The sequence below is a fragment of the Vicia villosa genome, linkage group LG1, assembly GCF_029867415.1.
Source record: "Vicia villosa cultivar HV-30 ecotype Madison, WI linkage group LG1, Vvil1.0, whole genome shotgun sequence".
Lineage (NCBI taxonomy): Eukaryota > Viridiplantae > Streptophyta > Magnoliopsida > Fabales > Fabaceae > Vicia > Vicia villosa.
The window spans coordinates 95,543,688-95,564,739 of record NC_081180.1 but is presented as its reverse complement, the minus strand read 5'-3'; the positions used below and the strand labels follow the sequence as shown (position 1 = coordinate 95,564,739).

At 35.0% G+C, this 21,052-nt stretch overlaps 2 protein-coding genes and 1 long non-coding RNA gene across 3 annotated transcripts in view; all 3 read left to right on the top strand.

The window, feature by feature from the left end:
* Window positions 1–1,628, top strand: part of LOC131612890 (L-type lectin-domain containing receptor kinase S.6) — a 2,199-nt gene extending 571 nt beyond the window's left edge. The window contains exon 2 of the mRNA XM_058884641.1: window positions 1–1,628. Within this exon, the coding sequence (XP_058740624.1) occupies window positions 1–1,582 (1,582 nt within the window). The 3' untranslated portion in view covers window positions 1,583–1,628.
* Window positions 1,629–5,730: 4,102 nt separating this feature from the next.
* LOC131612879 (uncharacterized) lies at window positions 5,731–8,447 on the top strand. The gene is made up of 6 exons (XM_058884629.1): window positions 5,731–5,956; window positions 6,810–6,895; window positions 7,050–7,460; window positions 7,555–7,779; window positions 7,868–7,983; window positions 8,083–8,447. The coding sequence occupies exons 1-6, from the start codon at window positions 5,954–5,956 to the stop codon at window positions 8,160–8,162; spliced, it is 921 nt and encodes a 306-aa protein (XP_058740612.1). The 5' UTR covers window positions 5,731–5,953; the 3' UTR covers window positions 8,163–8,447.
* Window positions 8,448–11,242: 2,795 nt separating this feature from the next.
* Window positions 11,243–11,870, top strand: LOC131612871 (uncharacterized). Its single transcript, XR_009287491.1, has 3 exons — window positions 11,243–11,305; window positions 11,617–11,666; window positions 11,807–11,870. It is a non-coding gene; the product is annotated as an uncharacterized LOC131612871 (long non-coding RNA).
* Window positions 11,871–21,052: the final 9,182 nt, after the last annotated feature.

Genomic DNA, 21,052 nt, shown 5'->3' with positions numbered 1-21,052 from the left:
CCATGTTGGTATTGATCTTAGCAGTGTTGTTTCTTTTGCTTCTGTTGATGTTCTTTCACGTGGGGTTGATTTGAAAAGTGGGAAAATCATCACTGCATGGATTGAGTATCGAGATGACATGAAAATGGTTCGTGTTTGGGTTGGTTATTCGTCAACTAGGCCACCAACACCGATTCTTGCATCACTCGTTGATGTTTCTGAGAGATTCAAAGAGTTTATGCATGTTGGTTTCTCGGCTTCTAATGGAAAAGGTTCGAGTATTCACCTTGTTCATCATTGGCAGTTCAAAACTTTGAGTTATTCTTATTCTAATAGTCCTATGGATAATTTAGAAGAAGGTGATTGTTTCTTGTGCTATGCCGGCGATTTGAAAGCGTCGAAGAAAAAAGGTGAAAATTTTCAAGGGAAAAATATTGGTGATTTAGCTCTTGGAATTGGTGGAATAACAGCTTTTGTTGTGTCAGCATTGGCATTAGTTCTTGTGATATGTGTTTACATGAAAAGGAAAAAGGGGGGTGTGATTAGAAAGATTAGAGAAGGACAGAGTTGTAGATTTCAAACAAATAAAGTTCCAATGAGGTTAGCACTTTCAGAGATAACATCAGCTACAATGGGGTTTAACAGAGCTAGACTAGTTGGTGAAGGTGCATCTGCAAAAGTTTATAAAGGGTCACTTCCATTTGGAGGTGATGTAGCTGTGAAGAGATTCGAAAAAATGGATGATTTGGACTGTTTACACAATCCTTTCGCAACCGAGTTCGCTACAATGGTTGGTTGCTTGCGGCACAAGAATCTGGTTCAGCTCAAGGGATGGTGCTGTGAAGAGAATGAATTGGTTTTGGTTTATGAGTATCTACCTAATGGAAGCCTTGATAAAGTTCTGCATAAAAATTTAAGATCTTCATTTGTGCTTTCGTGGAAACAAAGGGTTAATATAATTCTTGGCGTCGCGGCTGCTCTTACTTATCTCCATGAAGAATGTGAGAGACAGATCATTCATAGAGATGTGAAGACATGTAACATAATGCTTGATGTAGATTTCAATGCGAAACTTGGCGATTTCGGGCTTGCAGAAGTGTATGAACATAGTTCTAGCACAAGGGATGCTACTATACCAGCAGGAACAATGGGGTATCTAGCACCGGAATACGTTTATACCGGGATTCCTACCGTGAAGACCGATGTGTATAGTTTCGGAGTCGTGGTGATTGAAGTCGCGACAGGGAGGAAACCCGTTGGAGACGACGGAACTGTCGTTGGCGACTATGTTTGGAAGCTGTGGGAAAAGAATAGACTTGTGGACGCGGCGGATCCGAAATTGATGGGGGAATTCGATATCGTTGAGATGGAAAGAGTGTTATTGGTAGGGCTTGTTTGTGTTCATCCTGATAATGAGAAGAGGCCTAGAGTGAGGGATGCAGCTAGAATGATTAAGAATGAAGCATCAGTTCCTTTGTTGCCACCATGTAAACCAAGGGTGAGGATTAGGCCTATTTGTTTTAATGAAACACAGAATTTTGGTGATGATTGGGTTAGTAATGATGAAGCTCTTTATATGACTCCTAGAAGCCAGTTTTACTAGGTTTTTGTGTTCTGGAATCAGTTTTTTGATGATTGGATCTTGTAAATTTTTAGGACATAAGAAAAAGTTCTTGTTTTCTTTAGTATTTTTAGTTGATTATTGAAACAAAATGATTATAATGCACTTTGTTTAGATGACTATATTAACATAAATGGACATTGTTTCAAACTTAATGTAACAAGCTAAGCAAGGTTATGTGATAATTGATGAGTACTTGTCATAGAGCAATAAACAAAAATTGAGATTGATAAGAAGCAGAAGAAACAAAACGTAGTAGATATGTCTGAATGCATTCATAATTGCTACACATTGAAAAAGCAACAAAATTTCTCTGTAAGAAGCAACATCAGTTTTGGTTGCCAGTATTCAGATTTCCATATGGAGAAAAAATTAAAGGACAAACATTGTATGCTTTTAATCAAATCTGTGTGATTCGTACTTTTGTCAGTCATTTAATCTTGGCCATTTATTTCAAAATTTTGAAGATCCAACTGTTAAAGTTTTCGTTTATTTATTTTGATTAACTAATTACTTATTTTTGGTTGAACACTTTAATTACAATATTTCACTAAACAAGTAATTACTAAAATAACCGGGTTTGTGATACTCACTCCATAGACTCTCTTTAGTAAAAATAGCGGTTGATAGATAAACTACTTTATAGCTTATAGTTGATGACTTATAGATGATCATTGATGACTGATGGCTAATGACTAATAGCTTATAGCTGATGAATTATAGATGATAAGTTAGTTGAAGTGTTTAGTAAAATTAGTAGTTTAATAGCTGATAAATTGAAATGTCATAAAAGATATTTAATATATAATTGTTTTATATAAATTAAAATAAATTATAAAGAATAATAATAAAATTTAATTAAAATAATAAAGACAAAAGTGGAAGAAAATATGATAAGTTATAAGCTAAAACGCTATTTAAAGTAGCGTCTGAAAAATAAGCTATAAGTTAGTAAAATAAACTATAAGTTCGTGATGAAAAGACGGTTATCAAACAACTTTTTAGTATCATATGAGCTTATAAACTATAAACGTTAAGACATAAGCACAAAAACTGTCTTACTAAACCGAGCCATAGACCATTATATAATTTAATTTTTAAAATAATATAAAAATATATCAATTAATTTTATAAGATACATAATTATTTAATACATGAACAATGATACATTCTTAGTAACAAAAAAAAGTAATACTTCACTATCTTGAGTAGTTGAGTTAATAATATTTTACAATAAAATTCAACTGCTAAACCTTTAAGATTTAATTCATGGTGTGGTTACGTGGAAAGAGATTTCACAATCTTTATATTTATGTATATATTTCAAGAATTAATATTACATCATAATCTACATAACAAAATTTACACAATTACTAAATCAAATATATATTTGTTGAGATATTTCACACATAATTAAAATACATTATGTTATATATATATATATATATATATATATATATATATATATATATATATATATATATATATATATATATATATATATATATATATATATATATATATATATATATATATATATATATATATATATATATATATATATATATATATATATATATATATATTTTCTTTTACCAAAACAAACTTAACTTCTTTCATTCATAAGAATAGAATCAATACAACGAGGAATACTGTTAACATAACTGCGTCGAGGCTAAGAATTGACCGCCTTTGTAAGACAATGGGCAACCATATTCGCTTGACGTTTAACGAACTCTACCTCAAAGTTCGGAAAATTACAAAGTAAAAGTTTAATAGAGCGAATAATAAAATTAAATTCAGAACCACCTATGATATTGGAATGAATAGCTTGAACTACTTGAAGAGAATCACCCTCAAAAATAACATGATCAAGCTGAAGGGCTAAAGCACTTTGGATAGCTTCCTTTAAAGCCAATGCTTCCGCTTCTATGATAGAAAATGAACCAACATCCTAAGCAACACCGGCTTTAACAAAGTTCCCCAAATTATCCTGGATACACCAACCTCTATTAGTAGTTCCTTGGTGACGGTTAAAACCCGCATCAACATTACACTTAACCCAACCGGGAAGGGGGGATCCAAGAAAGAGTGGAAGGAAGGGCATCCTATCCATCCTGAGGATTTTTAGCCAACCACCACTCATGCCTCTTGTGAAAAGCTAACCACCCAAGCCTTGATGCCTCCTCCTTCTCATTATTCCAAATAAAATCATTCCTGTTATGCCTCATCAACTCAATCATCATAGCAAAGCGCCCCGCCGCCTTCCTATCCTCCCTAGTACACAAGTTCAAAATAAGAGATCGAATATCATTAGAAAGAAGAAGGAGAGGTGCAACAATGTCGTACAAACCTGCTGTCCTCCAAAACTCGATAGTCTCCGGACATCCGACAAAAACATGTCAATCATCCTCCTCCACCTCCCCGCAAAATTGACACGTAATAGGACAAGGGACATGGTGTTGTCTTAGCCGGACCCGGGAAGGAAAACAACCTGAGCAAATCCGCCAAAGAAGGTGTTTCACTCGTGGGGGGAAATAATAGACCACAATCCATTCCAATTAACCTCAATATTCTCCTGAATAGGAAGCTTCTGTCTACTCTTCCAAACACGATAACCGGAACGAACACTATATTGACCATCTTTCTTCTCCCTCCACACCAAACGATCAACGACAACGTCCTCCACTAACGGGACAATAGTGATAGCTTCCGCTCTTGTAAAATCAAACAGCTCTCGAATCAACCTCATATTCCACTGTTTTACATTTGGCAACAACACATCTTTAACCACCATATTATAGATACCATGTTGTTGTGGTCCCGAAACATACCTCTCATCTTTTCCCCGAATCCAAGGTTTCTGCATAACCTTAATCTGCCTACCGTCACCTATACTCCACCTACAACCGAGCATAAGAACATCTCTAGCTTTCCAAATACTCCTCCATACAAAACTAGGATTAGAACCAAGATTAGTTTCAAAGAAAGATGTTTTTGGGAAGTACCTTGCTTTGAAGAATTTGGACACTAAAGATTGCGGGTGACTCAAAATAAACCATCCTTGCTTAGCCATCATAGCCATATTAAAAGCTCTAAAATTTCTGAAACCAAGACCTCCGTCCTTCTTAGAACAAGCTAAACGGTCCCACGCCATCCAACAAATACCCTTACTGTTAGAACCTCCACCCCACCAAAAAGCATTCAACATTCTCTCACTATCATTAATCACTGATTCAGGCAAAATAAATATACTCATCACGTAAGCCGGGATAGCTTGGAGAACCGATTTAATCATGACTTCTTTACCAGCTTTTGACAGGGACCGAACTTTCCGAGAATTAATCCGTTGCCAAATACGGTCTTTGATGAAAGCAAAAGTAAACTTTTTACTCCTCCCGATCATAGAGGGCAGCCATAAGTACTTGCCTGTCCCTAAGACATGACGGACTCCCATGATATTTGCAAGATCCTTCTGGGCAGGCAAACTCAGATTCCGGTTGAAAAAAGACCTCAGATTTGGTTAAATTGATTTCCTGACCAGAAGCCTTTGCATAGATATTCAGAACCTCCATAAGATGATAAACTTCCTCCACATTGGCCCTGCAAAATAGAAAACAGTCGTCAGCAAAAAGAAGATGCGACACACTAGGTGCCCCTCTGCAAATTTGGATACCATGGATATCTCCTCTCGCTACAGAACCCTTGATGAGGGTCGAAAGACCTTCAGATATAAGAATGAAAAGATAAGGCGACAGTCGGTCGCCTTGCCTGAGTCCTCTTTCAGGCACAATAGGTCTAACTGTGTCCGAGTTAACTAGAACCGAATAGTGAACTGACGTAACACACATCCAAATCCAGTGTGTCCACCTCTCCGAAAAACCCATCTTCAGCATCATACTTCTTAAGAATCCCCAATCCACCCTATTGTAAGCCTTTCTGATATCAATCTTAAGAGTTAACTGAGCTCTCCTACCATGTTCTATATTTAAATTTCCACAATTTATGTATTTTATTTTGTCCTATTATAATTCTATTTACCAAACCTATCTATATATAAATAAAATAAAATTTTCTTTTTGAAAATTTCAGCTGATTTAATTTATTTTTAAAATAATGAGATTTTGAAGTTATTTCCTTCTAGTTTTGCGTATTCGGGTTCGTAACAGACAAATAATCCGTTTCCACTTGTGTTTTGTACTTGATGAATCAAAGCCTTTGTTTTTGCTTCCAAATCCTCAAAATCGCTTCTCAATCAAAAAAGTGAATTACTCCAAAATCGCTTCTCAGAGTAACAACTTATTGAAATCCAAACATCGCTTTCTTGATTGCCTTCTTCACGCTACAATTTCAATGGTAATTTTTCTTTTTCAGCTGATTAATTCAATGTTCAAATGTTGCTATTGTTAACGAAATTTCAATGGTAATGTGGTTTTAATTCAGGGATGCAACTTTTTTTCTTTCTTGCTTTGTTTTTTATTTAAATTTTTATTTATTTAATCATTCTGTGTTTTTTATTATTAATTCTTACTATTATAGATCTATATTAGGATATTTAGTTGCAAGGTTATTTTAGAAATCCAATGTCCTGATCCTACTCAGTGATTTTTAATTACAATTAATAAATCTTTGTTTCTGTAATTTAGGTTTATTTTAATGCTTTTGATACAGAATATTGTTAACTGTTATTAGCACCGAAACCTCTGAAAAATGGCGTGTCTGAGTTGGGATTACGTTTAATTTATTCAATTTTTCAAATTATTACTGGAGTTGCCGAGTTGATGTCGGTGTCATGTTCGGGGTGTCCGTGCTTCATGTTTGTTACCATTAACTAACCAACAGTTCTGCTAGCATGTACAAAAGTTGATAAACATGATATCCATAAAATTTGAAATGATCAGTAGAATATGTTAGTTTTTTTTTTTACAGCTGGTACAAATGTTTATGTTCTGATTTTCGGCGAAAATGTTGGACCTCAAAATGGGGGAAAGTGTTATTAAGTTCTAGTAATTGTGTTTTTGTTTTTGATCGAGCACGCACGACTCAAAAGTCGAACTGAGCTTACTAATTAACTACAGGTTTTATGTGCAGACATGAATCATGATTACATCTGTTATAGTTTTTATAGAAGAATACATATGCGGAGCTTCACTTTTGATCTTAATTGAGTTAGGAACCATTTCAGTAAAAATCTATATACCTGTTGCAGGAGAGTGTTTGTCTCAAGTGTGGCGATGTAGGTTTTATCGAGGCTATAGTTTTTTGCAACAAGTGTGAGGCTTGTGCTCTTCACAGGTACTTATCGTTCACTGCTTACTTCTTTTTGCTGCATTATTTGATGCTCTTGTAGCAAGTTTTTGTTGTCGTATTTAGCTTCAGGTTTAAACACCTCAAATTATGAACTTTATAAAGTTGCAATTTCATGCTCTTTGTGTCCTTTTCCTTCCAGGTACTGTTTAGATGGACCTGTGATTTTTACTGATGAAGTTATATGGTTTTGTGAGGATTGTGAACCAAAGCAAATATCGCAAAAAACTAAATTGGCAAGTTTGGCCAATTACAGAATCCAAACCCGAAGAAAACTGAAACATTGTGTAAAGAGACTGAAGGAAAGAAATCAACAGCACAAAAGGAAGATTAAAGAGAAGGGGAAGAACGGAAAAGTTAAATCTGGCATGCATAATATCAGCCATGAACAAGAAACTGAATCTAAAAATGAGTGTGAACCAGTTCCATCAAATTCACCAAATAGCAACGTTGTTCCTGAATCTATTCAAATCTCTCAAGTTACTGTCACTGATGATTTAATTCCTTTGGAAGTTCATGTTGATGCACAACCGATTGCAGAACCAATATGGAGGTATCAATTTTGTTTTGCCTCCTTCGTTTGAAAATCAGTGAACTTTTATAGCTTAATGGTGAATATCATTGAAGTTGAATTTTCTGGTTAGTAGGGGAAACTTGCTCTTCTGTGATAAAAGTAAAACTACCGGTACTGTCAAACTTCTGGCCCATTTGTCCAGTTTAGCATCCCCCAAAGTTCTGGAGGAGGTTGATCTTTTCCCAGAAGTGCTTTCCGCTGATTTGCTTCCCAGATCTGCGGTGTGGCCTACTAGCTTCAAGAAGAAAGGACCAACTGATAAGAGCATTGCTCTTTATTTCTTTCCTGTAAATGAAAGGTAGTTTCTTAGACAAGTTTGAAATCATGTCAATGCGATCTTACATTAAATTGATATATCTATATAATATTTACCGATCATCTATCAGTGTCTTTGATAAGCTGGTTGATGATATCATTCGGACTGAAGAGGCCGTAAGAGTTGTGACCGAAAATGCAGTGCTTTTAATTTTTCCTTCCACCTTGCTTCCAATCCAACATCAGAGTGAGTTTCATCTATTCTAGCGAAATTCAGTTTAACATTTCAGTCCAATTATTTATCCATCTTAAGATTCCATTTTAATTTACGTCATCGTTTGGACAGGGTTTCAATCCAAACATTACTTGTGGGGTGTCTTCAAGAAAAAGCAAACTTCACTCGAGGCAAATGATGCTGTGAGCTGAAAGGATGCTCATGTTACGAAACCCTTAACTCGGCCTAACCATAGTCAGTTTTATATTCTTGAGAAATAATAGTAGCTATAGTTATAATGCTTAGATTGTACTACTGTAGTAGTTATATGATATTTGCATGATGATGTGATGGTGTTACTTAGTTGCATAATTGGTCATTATTTAGGTAAGGATTATCATTCTTTACTAATCCTTAGTCAATTTCGTGTTTTCACGGTGAATCATATGAAGCTTTTGACAGTTAGAAATTATCTATAATGAGAATTGTCATTTTTACCGATGTTGTTCAAATGAGTTATATATTGCATCTGACATCCACAACCACAAGGGTTTTTTCCAGCTCAATTTCATTGATCAGAGGTACAGGTCATCAATGACATATTTTCTCCTGCTATATCAGTTTAACTCAGAGAAGAAACTAAGTATTACAACTAAGCAGAAGAATGAAAAAAATGCATGAGACCAAGGCCAGAGTTTATCAAAAAGATGAAAATGCTTATTACAGTAACAGTTGCAAATTTGAAGAGATTGAGATGGACAAAAAAGTTCCATCATAACACGCTACTCCTATTGTAGAATCCCAACTTGCTTGTAAGTGATTCATGTCTCTGATCAATGTATAAATCTTCAGCAGTAGCGGCAGTTGGTAGCTTACACTCAAGTTTGAATGGCTAGAACCCTATCACAGACTTGGATTGAGGGGAGACTAGGGATGTCAACGGGGCAGGAAATGTTCGGAGGATGTTTCCCCGCTCCCCGCCTCCAAATTGATTCCTTGGGAGACCAATATTATTATTATTATTATCAGTTGTTCTGTTCAATCTTTTAAATCTAATTCTTTATCCAGGATCCTTGATTCAAGGGCAACCTCGCATACTACTCATTCCTTTACATTTTTTAATTTATAAAAATCGCCTTTCACAAAAATGACACTCTTCCTAATTATATGGAAGTTTTAGTTCCTGCAATAGGCACAATATTTGGAGCTCCAAATCTGATTATTGAAAATGTCATTTGCATTCCAGATTTTCACTTTAGTCTAATTTAAGCCATTTCCTTGATACTTAACTTGAATCTTGAAATTATGTTCTCAGAAGGACACATGTCGGACTTGATGTTTGGGACAATTTGTACAAATGATTTATAATAATTGACTGATTTTAGGGATAGATGTCAGGGACAATTTGTACAAATGATTTATAATAATTGATTGATTTTAGGGATAGATCTTTTTAGAGTAAATCTTTTGGATGTTTCAAAATAACTTTTTACCGTCATTACTTACTTTTTCAAGCAATCGTTATTTTCTGACACCAAAACCTTTCTAAAATCCTTACTCAAAACATTATTAATTGTAGAACAGCGGTAATATCGCATCGATCCATGGGAAAATGATAAAGCAAATACTACCCTAACAAGAGTGTTTTAACAGACATGCAATTCTAATATAGACTTGTGTCGAAGTTTAATGTTAAATGTTGGGATTGAAGTCCCTATACAAGGAAAATAATTTTAATAAACACGAGTTAAGGTTTAACGAGTTTATTGCCTTGACTTGTCTTAAATTTTCAACGCTCTAAAAGTGAACTTGTAAAAACCATTCCCCAATAAAATCAAACCCCATTTGCATAAGAAACCTCACTTAAACGCAAGGCGTTGACTTTAAAGAAAGCATATCTTTGGGTCAGATAATAAGTTTATGGAGATTGTGCTTACAATTCTCCACAGCTACCAAATATTCTTCTTCAAAGATGATGATTTCCATCTGATCATCCTTAATCATTGGTTTACGAAGCTAACTCAGAGGTATATTACAAACATTGTTAATTGTTTGGGCGAAACTTCTTTGTTGTGCATGTAGGTTGGGGTTAGGGGTTTAAGATTGAAACGAATGTGGAAGCTAAGAGTCAAGTAAAAAGTACGAGATAATCACATTATTCTTCATGGTCAGAGTAGGGCGGGGGTAGGGGATTCATAGGAAACCTTTAAAGTGTGTTTAGATGAGGCGGTTGAAAAATTTTAAAAAATTTAAAAATTTAAACAATTCAAATGATTCAATTCAAATTTATTTAGTTTTAAATTCTTTTATTTTGATATAGTATTAAGATAAATCATTGTTAGATTTTGGAATATTTTATAAATTTTAAAATACACTTTTTAATTTGGTTTTTGAAAATTGCAATGCTTTTAATAGAAAAGAATGATTATATGTCATAAGTTGAAGAATACTATAGTAAATAAGTTCTAATTTCATTTTAACTTTTCTTGGTGTCAATGTTTGTTAATGGGTAAATAGTAAGATAACCATAGTTTCTTTGGATCTTGTCTACTATTACTATGTCCAATTATTTAATGTCTTATTATTTCGTTTATATTTATTTTATCGGTTTTGTTGCGACTTAAATCATGGTAGCAAGTTTTCTTTCAATCATGCTTATGAGAATTGGAGCATCAACCCAAACATGGTAGCACAAGAGAGAATCATTTTTACTTTTTGCATCCATGAGATAAAAATCTACTAATAGCAATAAGTTGATTTGTTTTAAAGAGATTAGGTGGTCTCTTATCATGATTATGAGTTCCAATTAAATAACCTTGTAAAGTTTATCTACAAGATCTTATGTGAATATCTCACATGAGTAGTTGTTTTTGAGAATTTTTTGCTTTTTTTATCGTGATTAATAACTCATATATACTCGTATTGATAAATTAAAAGCAATAATGATTGGATGCACTTAAAATTATTGTAATTTGGTTCTTTTATTTTATCTTTTTCTGGTTTTGGTTCCCCATTTCTATAAGAAAATTTCTTTAGCCACCTTCCTATGGGGTCACCCCCAGCGAAAATTTCAAAATACCTCTGCTTCGGAAGTTCATTTCCGAAAGCGTCTTTTTTTGAAAAAATTGACTTATTTCGGAAGTTCATTTCCGAAAACATTATTTCGGAAGTTCACTTCCGAAATACTGCGATTTCTGCAGATTTATCAAAACACTCCCCCTCCCCCAATCATTTACCCTAAATCAAAACAAAAAGTGGCAAAGGCGAAAATTTGTGCAAACAGAACTCCAAAGCTGCATCAAGGCTCCAATCACACTGCTAAACAACATTCAAAAGCCCTCAATCCTAACACTTTGTAAGTTTTGAAGTTTTTAGATATATTATTCAAATGCATGTTATTTAGGGTTTTAATTGCATAAATGATATATGGTTAGGTTGTTAGTAGTATTTAGGTTGTTTAGAAGCATTTTGATTTGGTTTGAAGTTTGGTTTAGGGGTCTGCCATGGAAGTTGCAGAAAACTCCATCGCAGGGGTGTTTCGGAAGTTCATTTCCGAAAACACCTCCATCCCAGTTTTCGGAAATGAACTTCCGAAATGTATCAGAAGTTCAAATTTTTTTGTTTTTTATTTTGTCTCGCATATTAATCGATTTCAATTGTTTACAGGAACATGTCAGACAATCAACCAGCACGCAGGACTGCGTCTTCTAGAGAGGGTAGGGAGTGCCCGTTTTAATTTGCAAGTACTTTATTTTTAACGCCTTTGTTTATTGTGCCTATTTCTTTGAAGTTTGTGTCCCTTTATTCTTTTATAAAAGGAGGTCTCATGGACCTTTCTTTCTTCATTTTTACGCAGGAATGGGTGGCGCTAAGGGAAGAAAGGGTTCTTCAAAGAAGGAGGTGAAGGAGGTGAAGGAGAAGAAGAAGGTTTTGACTGGTTCTGCTTCTCGTCCCCTAGGGGTCCATGGCTCGGACGTGCAGACTCAGTCTTCAGGCGTGATCAACGCTGATGGTTCTGATACTGAGTGAGATGAGGATTGGTATAATTATATTCATTCGGAGGAGTTCGCTCGTCGGGAAGAATAATGTGTTTTTATTTTGTTTGATGTGTATTTTGTAACGCTCGTCGGGCAGAATAACGTGTTTTTGTTTTGTTTGACGTGTTTTGTTTTGTTTTGTTCTGATTTCGGATTGTATCGCACAGTGTTATTGTATTGGATTTATCATCTTAGTTTTTGGATTGTTCTGATTTCAATATGTAGATTCTTGGATTTCATCGCCGCGAACACTATCCATCTTCTGGATTATAAACATAGAACTTTGACTTTCCCAGCGCACCCCTTTGTTTGATTTTTTTGTAATGACGTCCCCTGATCAGGTAAGAAATGTGGACACATGTGCCTACGTAAGCCTTCTAAGACGGTTACCTTCTAAGAAATATGGTAACACTTTCCTACTTAAAAGCCTACGTAACAAAAATTGGGAAGCTCCACAGCCACGCCCTATTTAAAAGAATAAAAAACCTTTTGAAATTTCGAAGTTCTCTTTTCCTTCTCCCCACCACTCTCAGACGGTTAACTTCTAAAACACTTTCCTATTTAAAAGCTTCTCACCCATTTTTCTTTCAAAATATCCCAAATCATTTTCGATCCTAAGTCTTCTTCTTTGCTTTAACGTTTTCTATCTCTTGTTACTGCTTTCATCACAATGTCTCGCCGCGGTGGAGGAAATCATCCCGAAAATCGCCGGAGTCAACCATCTCCTGCACATTCTCAACAATCATCCATCAATGCTGCAGGATCAGACCGTGGTGGTGGTGGCCGTGGCTCTCGCGGTGGACGTACCTCCAATCCTTCTTCCTCCGGACATCCACCTCCTCCGTCATATGCTCCGGCCCCGGTTACCTCTCCTCCGTCTGTTGTTGCAGCTCCGGTTGTTCGTCCATCTGTTTCAGCGCCGTTTGTTCCATCTATCGCAGCGCCGGTTGCTTCCTTGAGTTCGGCTCTGATCTCCATCGAGAGCCTGACTGCCGAAGTTAAACAGAAGGCTACTCTAGAGTCGGCTCCGTCGTCTCAGAAGGAAAATTGGGAAGGAAAATTCAAGTTCGTGCTAATCATTTTCAGTTGCGAGTGGCTGATAAGGATCTACACCACTATGATGTAAGTATAGTTTGCTCATAAGTTTTTTATTGTTGTTTATTATGTTGGTAAGTTACAATGTGGTATGGATTTCTAGAGGATCAGGACTTTCTAACCTGTTGCAGCGTCTCCTCCATCGTTTTCATCCGATTAAATAAAGCGAATCGTTCTTGTTTGTTATTTTTCTTCTGTCCAGACCTTTTTTCGGAAGTGCATTTCCGAATTCCTCCAAGGGGGGTGAGTTCGGAGATGAACTTCCGAAACACCACATTTTCTGAAAATGTAACTTTATTTCGGAGATGCATCTCCGAAATCAATATTTTATATTAAAAAAAACACGTTTTCGGAAGTTCATTTCCGAAAACACCTTTTTTTCAAAAAAAAGTACCTTTTCGGAAATGAACTTCCGAAACAAGGGGTAGTGTTGTAAATTCACCAGGGGTGAGCAAGAAGGTTAGGAGGTGGGTGAAGAAATTTCCTTTTATAAAACCACAATTTTAGTCTTCCTTTTAAGTTTTCTTTTGAAAAGAAAAATAAGAACTAATTTTATAGAAAAAAAATTATACAGAAAATTTAAGAAAATGACTAAAATAGTAGTTTTTAAAATAGAGTGGTCAAAATCAAGAAAAAGACAAAATAAAAAGACTAAAATTATAATTAAACCTAAATAAAAATTAAAACTAGTTGATGCTGAAGTCTATAGTTTATAGTTTATAGTCATAAATTTACCTAAATGAATAACCAGAAGTGAAATTCTTAGATGAATTAGAGATAGTAAATTATTCATGAAAATCTATCCAAATGAAGTATTTTATTAAATATAGTTTGAATATGTTTTTGTCCCCATAAAATATAAATTTAGAGAATTTCTTTAGCCACCTCCTAACCTTCTTGCCCACCCCTAGTGAATTTACCACATTACCCCTTGTTTCGGAAGTTCATTTCCGAAACGGTACTTTTTTTTGCAAAAAAGGTGTTTTCGGAAATGAACTTCCGAAAAAGTGTTTTTTTTAATATAAAATATTGATTTCGGAGATGCATCTCCGAAATAAAGTTAAATTTTCAGAAAATGTGGTGTTTCGGAAGTTCATCTCCGAGCGCATCCCCCATGATGGAATTCGGAAATGCACTTCCGAAGTTATGTCTGGACAGAAGCAAAATGAAAAATAACAACGATTCGCTTTATTTAATCGGGTGAAGATTACAACGATAATATTATTGAAAATCAAAGTTACATATTGTTGAACACGGGTAGGTGGGGATGAGTCAACATTTTGATAACGTCGTCCGCCGATCTTTGAAGTTTGGCGTCCAACTCGATCGGGCCTTTCGAAGAAAATCGGTCGAACGTTGTCCACATAACCGCCAAATCTTCGTCGTTCTTGATCTCAAAAGGTGTGAACTTAATGCCTCCCTCGTCGTTAAGCGATGGCGAGCGGTACTCGAGCTTGACAACCTTTCGATTCTCGGGATAGCGCAAAAGCGTGTTGAGCGACGGTATCAACTCCGCAAATGGCGTGTCGCGCGAGAAGCGAAATTGGAACGGCATCGGGTAGCCGGTTTCAAAGTATATGAATGCTAGGTGGGGGTAGGTTTGTGTCATTTTGTGTTTTGTGGTGTGGAGAGGTTGAAGAAGAGTGTGTGGTATTTATAGACTTATTGGAGCATTGATGGCCCAACAAACCTTATCCTGCATCAGGGGACATTTCGGAAATGAACTTCCGAAAATAGGCTCCAGACATGTATATTTCGGAAGTTCATTTCCGAATTATGCAGAAACAGACATAAATTTTGCATTTTGTTGATTGCTTAGTGTGTTGTCAAAATTGAACATATGCAATTAACATTAACCATAAATTAGACAAGCAAGTCATAAAACATAATTATATTATAAATGTATTGAATCGGTCCGATTTTACATGATAAACAACAATACATACAAAAAACGATCCGGAACAAACTAAAATTCACCGAACCAATCGGTGGATCCTAAGTCCAAAATAGGCTCATTCTTCGATCGCTCTCTATTTTGCTCGCGCTCTTGGCTCATCATTTCTTCAAACTCCGCCATTTCTTCAAAGACTTGCAAATTCCCAAGGCCCACGTAAAGTTTTCTTCTTTTTCACACTCCAAAAAAGCAAACCCCACCGAATAAGTCATGTCCGTCGAGGTCACACCGACGATCTCTAGAAGAGGAAGCCTATACTTGTTTGTCTTGTACGTCGAATCCATGACTAGAACGGTTGGAAATGTGTTGAACAATTTGATACTTTCGGGATGAGTCCAAAAAATATCACGCACGGTAACTTTGTCCTCGGAGGTTCGGAAGCTTGAAACGTAATTGTTATTGCCTAGAAGTTTCAAAAGTTGTTGCATTTCCGACCGAGGGCCCATATTCAAAACCTTGAGATTGTGCCGTTCATTGTAAACTTGCTTGATATTTGAAACGTTGTCCGGTTTCTTACGCTTCAAATCGGCAAGTATGTTGCGAGGCGCCACTTTGACTATCGTTAGGTCCGATATCACATTCCTCTCTTCGCGGGACAAACGACACGCCATTGGATGCCCGTGTAACTTGACATCCAAGGCATGATGATGCATTCCACAAATTACGGTTAACCGCCACAAATCATCAACCCTCCGAGTGGCACGCAACTTAAACGGACACCCGCACTTTCTCGATCCCGTGTCCTCGTGTTTTAGCACACGGTTTGATTGCACATAACTACCACCACGTTCGCAATTCAAAACAACGAAAGCTTTCCGCCTACTATTTCCGTTGTCCGACCTTAAAATGACAATTCCAAATCCAAGTTTACTAGCTTCGTTTCGAACCCAATCAATCAATTGTTCTCGACTAACGAAGCTCCGATCATTTGTAAAATGTTGCCTAACATCGACCGCATTGATCATAGGAGTAGCGTCAATAACCGGATCGTTATTAACGTTGACAATTTCCGGATTTAATACCCCATCGTCTTGCACAATATTGTCCGGATGCACCATACCTAGCAAATGCAAAAATTAGCAAAATTGGCCAAAACTATTTTTTTTTAAACTGCCAGGGCATATTTCGGAAGTTCATTTCCGAAATTTGTTAGGTAATATATTTCGGAAATGAACTTCCGAACCATATCAGTTTTCAGCATAAATTTGTTGAATCAATGTAGTGAAATAGGGGATGAAATGAGAGATGTTTACCTGAAATTGTAGCTTTCTATGCCCCCTTTAACGTGATCAACGGTTTGAAACTTGCTTTTAGGGCTAAAAATTGATGGAGAGTGATAGGGTTTAGAGAGGGTTTTGATAAGTTTTTGGAGAAAAATGATGAAAAAGTGAAGGAGGGAAATTTGTATATGCAGCAACAGCTTCGGAAATGAACTTCCGAAAATATGCACGGATTTTGAATTTTTTTTAGTTCGGAAATGAATCTCCGAAAACATCAAATTTTTGATGTTTTCGGAGATTCATTTCCGAACTAAACAAAAAACAAAAAAAAAATAACTTCGGAGATGCATCTCCGAAGCAGGGGCAGTTTTGGGATTTCGCTGGGGGTTTCCCCCATAGGGAGGTGGGTAAAGAAAAATTCTAAATTTAACATTTAACCTTTATAAAAAAAAGTCATGTTTTAGTCTTAACAAAATTATTTATAAAATTATTTATGTACGTAGTTTTAGTTCTGATAGAATAATTAAAATATTATGGAAAAATAATTTTAAAATAATTAAAGCATAACATTTTTTTTATAGTTACTAATAATCAAATTAAAAATATTTATAAAAACTAAATATATATTTAACTCTTAAATATAATACCAATGGTTTATGAGAATGGGAGCTTCAACCCAAACATATTATCCTATATATTTTTCCTATAGATATAAGAGATAGTAAATTACATTCAAGAAAAGCATTATTCTATCTATTTTTTAATCTATAAAAATAAGTTGAAAATTTTTAAAAACGTTCACCTTAAAAAAAATCACACCTAAACTAAAAAGGCATCAACATTTATCAAAAGTAATTAAAAAGAATCTTTAATGATGGTTGTTAAAGCATATACATTTCCTATTAATTTATAGGGAACAAGAAATATGTCGTGAAGTGATGTAATATAAATTTGGTGGGATGGAGCAGACTTTCGATACGACAAAGAGGGATTAAATATGTAAAGTTAACATTCTAACGCATATGTCATTGATAAATGAGAAGTAGTTTGAGAGTGAAATGAATTAAATACTAAAAATAGCACGACATATCTTTATATAGTATGAATAGTTCAAATCGTTCATTTGTGATTCGATGTCTGATGCAGATAGCCGTTTGATTAGATTCAACATTGAGAGGTGTAATGAAGAGCATTATTGCGTGTCCTCCGTGGAGGTAAGTGTCCATATATTTCGTGTTCCATTTTCTACGTTTGTTATTGAGTCTTCTTCATGAATTTTGTGAATGATCCATAACACCTATGAAAGAAGAAGAAGAACAATCAACAAATAAAACCCTACAATATCAAAATGCCATTACAAGGAGAAGGAACAAAAAAAAACTTTAAATCCACCATATATGTTAGATTTAAGCCAACAATAAAGACGGGTTTTTCAGTCCACTTAAATTATAGAAGGTGCTTTATTTCAGGACAATAAATCACTCTAAAAAGAATTAAGAATTGAAAATTCTTTGATAGTATTGAACATGTTATTAGAGGAAACAGGTCTAGAAATAAAGAACAATAATTTACTTGAATTGGTGATAGATATGCCAAAGATGAGTAGCCTGAAGGAAAATAATGATACAATGCGCAGCGGAAAACTTAACATGATTAACGACTCACATGATTAAGTCACACTTAACATTTTATTAAACGGTATCAATATGTCCAATGTCTAATGATTCACATGAATATTGTCCTTCTGAAGCCAACTCTAACTATAGCAATTACCACATCTTATAGTAAATCGATATCATATTATAAACATTGCTACATGCTAATGATGTTGAGAATGTAATTCATAGTTTCAAAGATGTTGCTGCCAAAACATCTAGTGCTGCCGAAATGTCGAAAAAGTAAGCCTCGATAGGAATTTCGACTTCAGCTTATTTAATGTGTTTTAGAAGAATTAGGTTATTTGAATTTTGTTCAGGGAACAAGCAAACCCAACCTATAAATAGGGAGTTACCCTATTGTTGTCAACTCGTGATTCACTTGCAGTTGCAAATAATAAAAATCATAGTCTAAGAAAAGAGAGAAACTTTGCAAAAACTCTCTTTCTTCTTCCCCATTTTTTATGAAACCATAATTCCCTTTCTTCCCCAATTCATCTTTTTCTTTCTTCTTCCATTATTGATTGTGCACCAAAATCATCTTGCAATCAAGGTTGGTTAATCAACTCGAGTGAATAGTGGATAACAAGAGGAGAATTTGATCAGTGCGATTAAATCTTGTTCATCAAGATTGATTCGAAATTCTTCGTAGGTTTGGTGTAATTGCAACATCTAGTATCTAGAGCACTGGATGTGAGATTCGTGGGAAACATAGCGCGGCAAATCATCCGATAAACCATTCGAGTGGGCATTTTTTTGGAAAGTCTCCTAATTTTGAAGAGTCAAAATTATGAGGACTGATGCAAGCAAATGAAGGTTGTTTCGGTTATCAAGATCTTTAGGATCTTGTGAAGAAATGAGTAACACTGCTTGCAGAAAATGCAACAGATGAACAAAAGACTGCGCATAAAGAATTGAAGAAGAAAGATTATAAAGTTCTCGTTATAATTCATCAATGTGTTGATCCAGATAATTTTGAAAAGCCGAGTGATGTTGAATCAACGAAAGAAGCATGGGAAATTCTGGAAAAAAATTTTGGTCGCTGAGAAGGTGAAAGAGGTGAAGTTACAAACTCACAAAAGAGCATATAAATTGCTTCATATGGAAGAAAGTGAAAGCATAAGTGATTTCTTCACTAAGGTTATGAAACTGGTGAATCAAATCAAATTATGTCGAGAAGCATTGACATAAAGATCAATTGTTGCAAAGATCTTGAGGTCATTTCCTTTAAAATTTGATCACAAGGTAGTAGCCATAGAAGATTCAAAATATTTGTCAACATTGACAAAGGAAGAGCTTCAAACGAAGCTTGAATCTCATGAACAAAGAATGACTGAAAACAGTTGTAGGCAAGTCAAAGAGTAATGTAGTTGTGCAGGCTTAACCAGCAAGAGAAAAGAAAGGAAAAGGAAAATGGTTCGACAACAAAGGTAGAGGAGGCTACAACAATCGAATGGTCGAGGAAACCAACAAGAAGGAAATGCATCGAACTAGAGAAGACCATCATACTAAAGCAACCGAAAAGGTGATGTTGCATGTAGAGGAAGAGGTAGTGGTCGAAAACTTGACAAAAGCCACATTCAGTGTTTCAATTGTCAGAAGTATGGTAACTACTCTAGTGATTATCCTAAAAAAACAAAAGAATCAAGAAAATGATGCAAAGTTTGCAAATCACGAAAAAGAAGATGTGGTACTGATGGTCACAACAAGAGATGGAGAAATATTCATAGACGGATTGTAATTGGACTCAGGATGCTCATCACACATGCATGGAAGGAAAAATCGATTTTTCAATATAAAACCCTCAATGAAGAACATAGTGAAATTTTCAAATGACAATACTCTAGCAATTGAAGGTATTGGTGATGTTCGGATTATGAGGAAAGATAGAAAAAGGTCGGTAGTTTCCAATTTATTGTATATACCAGACATGAAAATTAATTTTATCAACATAGGTTAGTTGGCTAAAAATAATTACAAAGTGTCGATTGAAGAAAAGATGATGAGAGTTGTGAACTCAAGAGGAAGGTTACTCTTGAAGGCTCCTATGCTCATAATAGAACCTTTAATATTTAACTTAATGTGATGGAGCACAAGTGTCTTCAATACTACTTAAAAGGCATTTAACAGCGGTTGAGATAGATATATAACCACGTGGGACCAGAAGTTGTTATGTAGCGTGTGGTTGTATATGTGGTACTTACAATCACGGTCCTGTGACCGTTGTTGTATTCTAAAAAGTGTGTGCCATATGACAATTGTTCGTTAACCCAACCGTTGTGATATAACTAAAGGTCCCAGGTTCGACTCTTAGCATCAATATTTTGTAATTTATATTATTCTAGTCACCGTTCAATATACAATCACAGTCAGGTTTTATAACCGCTGTCAAAACTTCCTCTGTTTTAAATATGCAATTATCTACTTATCAAATTTTTCCCCTTTTTTACCTTGTAACTAATATAACCAAATCAGAGAATTTACAACAATCCGTATTTTTATTAACCATGCATTAAGAGCATAAAAACAGTTAACATTGTGCATCAAAAGCCAAAATTAATATTTACATCAAACACAATGTGTTTAAGTCAAAGTAATATTCAAACAATAATATATAGAAAATAATTCATTAGCACATCTCAATAAATCAAATAGCAGAACCCTTAAGTACATTGTGGATATACGCTCAACAATTACGAAGATCGACGAAGTCCTCAACGGGGAATGAGGTTACATCGTTAAACATCTACATATGAAAGAGCAAAAAAGAAAATATCATGCATGATAATAATTCAATAGTCAACTTATATATTAATATATGTATACATGTTATGACATATATACCTTATCCTATGAATCAACAATGTCAGCAAGGACAATGTTAAACATGTATTTCATGACATAATACCCACACTCGTATTTCTTATGTTGTTTCCTAGTCTACAAATGAATATAACTACACATGAATGTAACCACACATGAATATTACTCTAGGAGATATCCATGAGGGCTTTATTCTAACATTTTTCATCATATTCACTTGCTCCACAACACTGTACATTGAATATGAATTAAACATATTCCATGATAAACTACTTACAATATTAAGTAAAATGAATGTAACATACACTTACGAATTAA

Excerpts from the sequence above, each read along its gene's own strand:
- LOC131612879 (XM_058884629.1), top strand. Across the intron at positions 7,780-7,867 it reads TTCTTTCCTGTAAATGAAAG|TGTCTTTGATAAGCTGGTTG; the intron begins GTAGTTTCTTAG and ends ATCATCTATCAG. Across the intron at positions 7,984-8,082 it reads GCTTCCAATCCAACATCAGA|GGTTTCAATCCAAACATTAC; the intron begins GTGAGTTTCATC and ends TCGTTTGGACAG.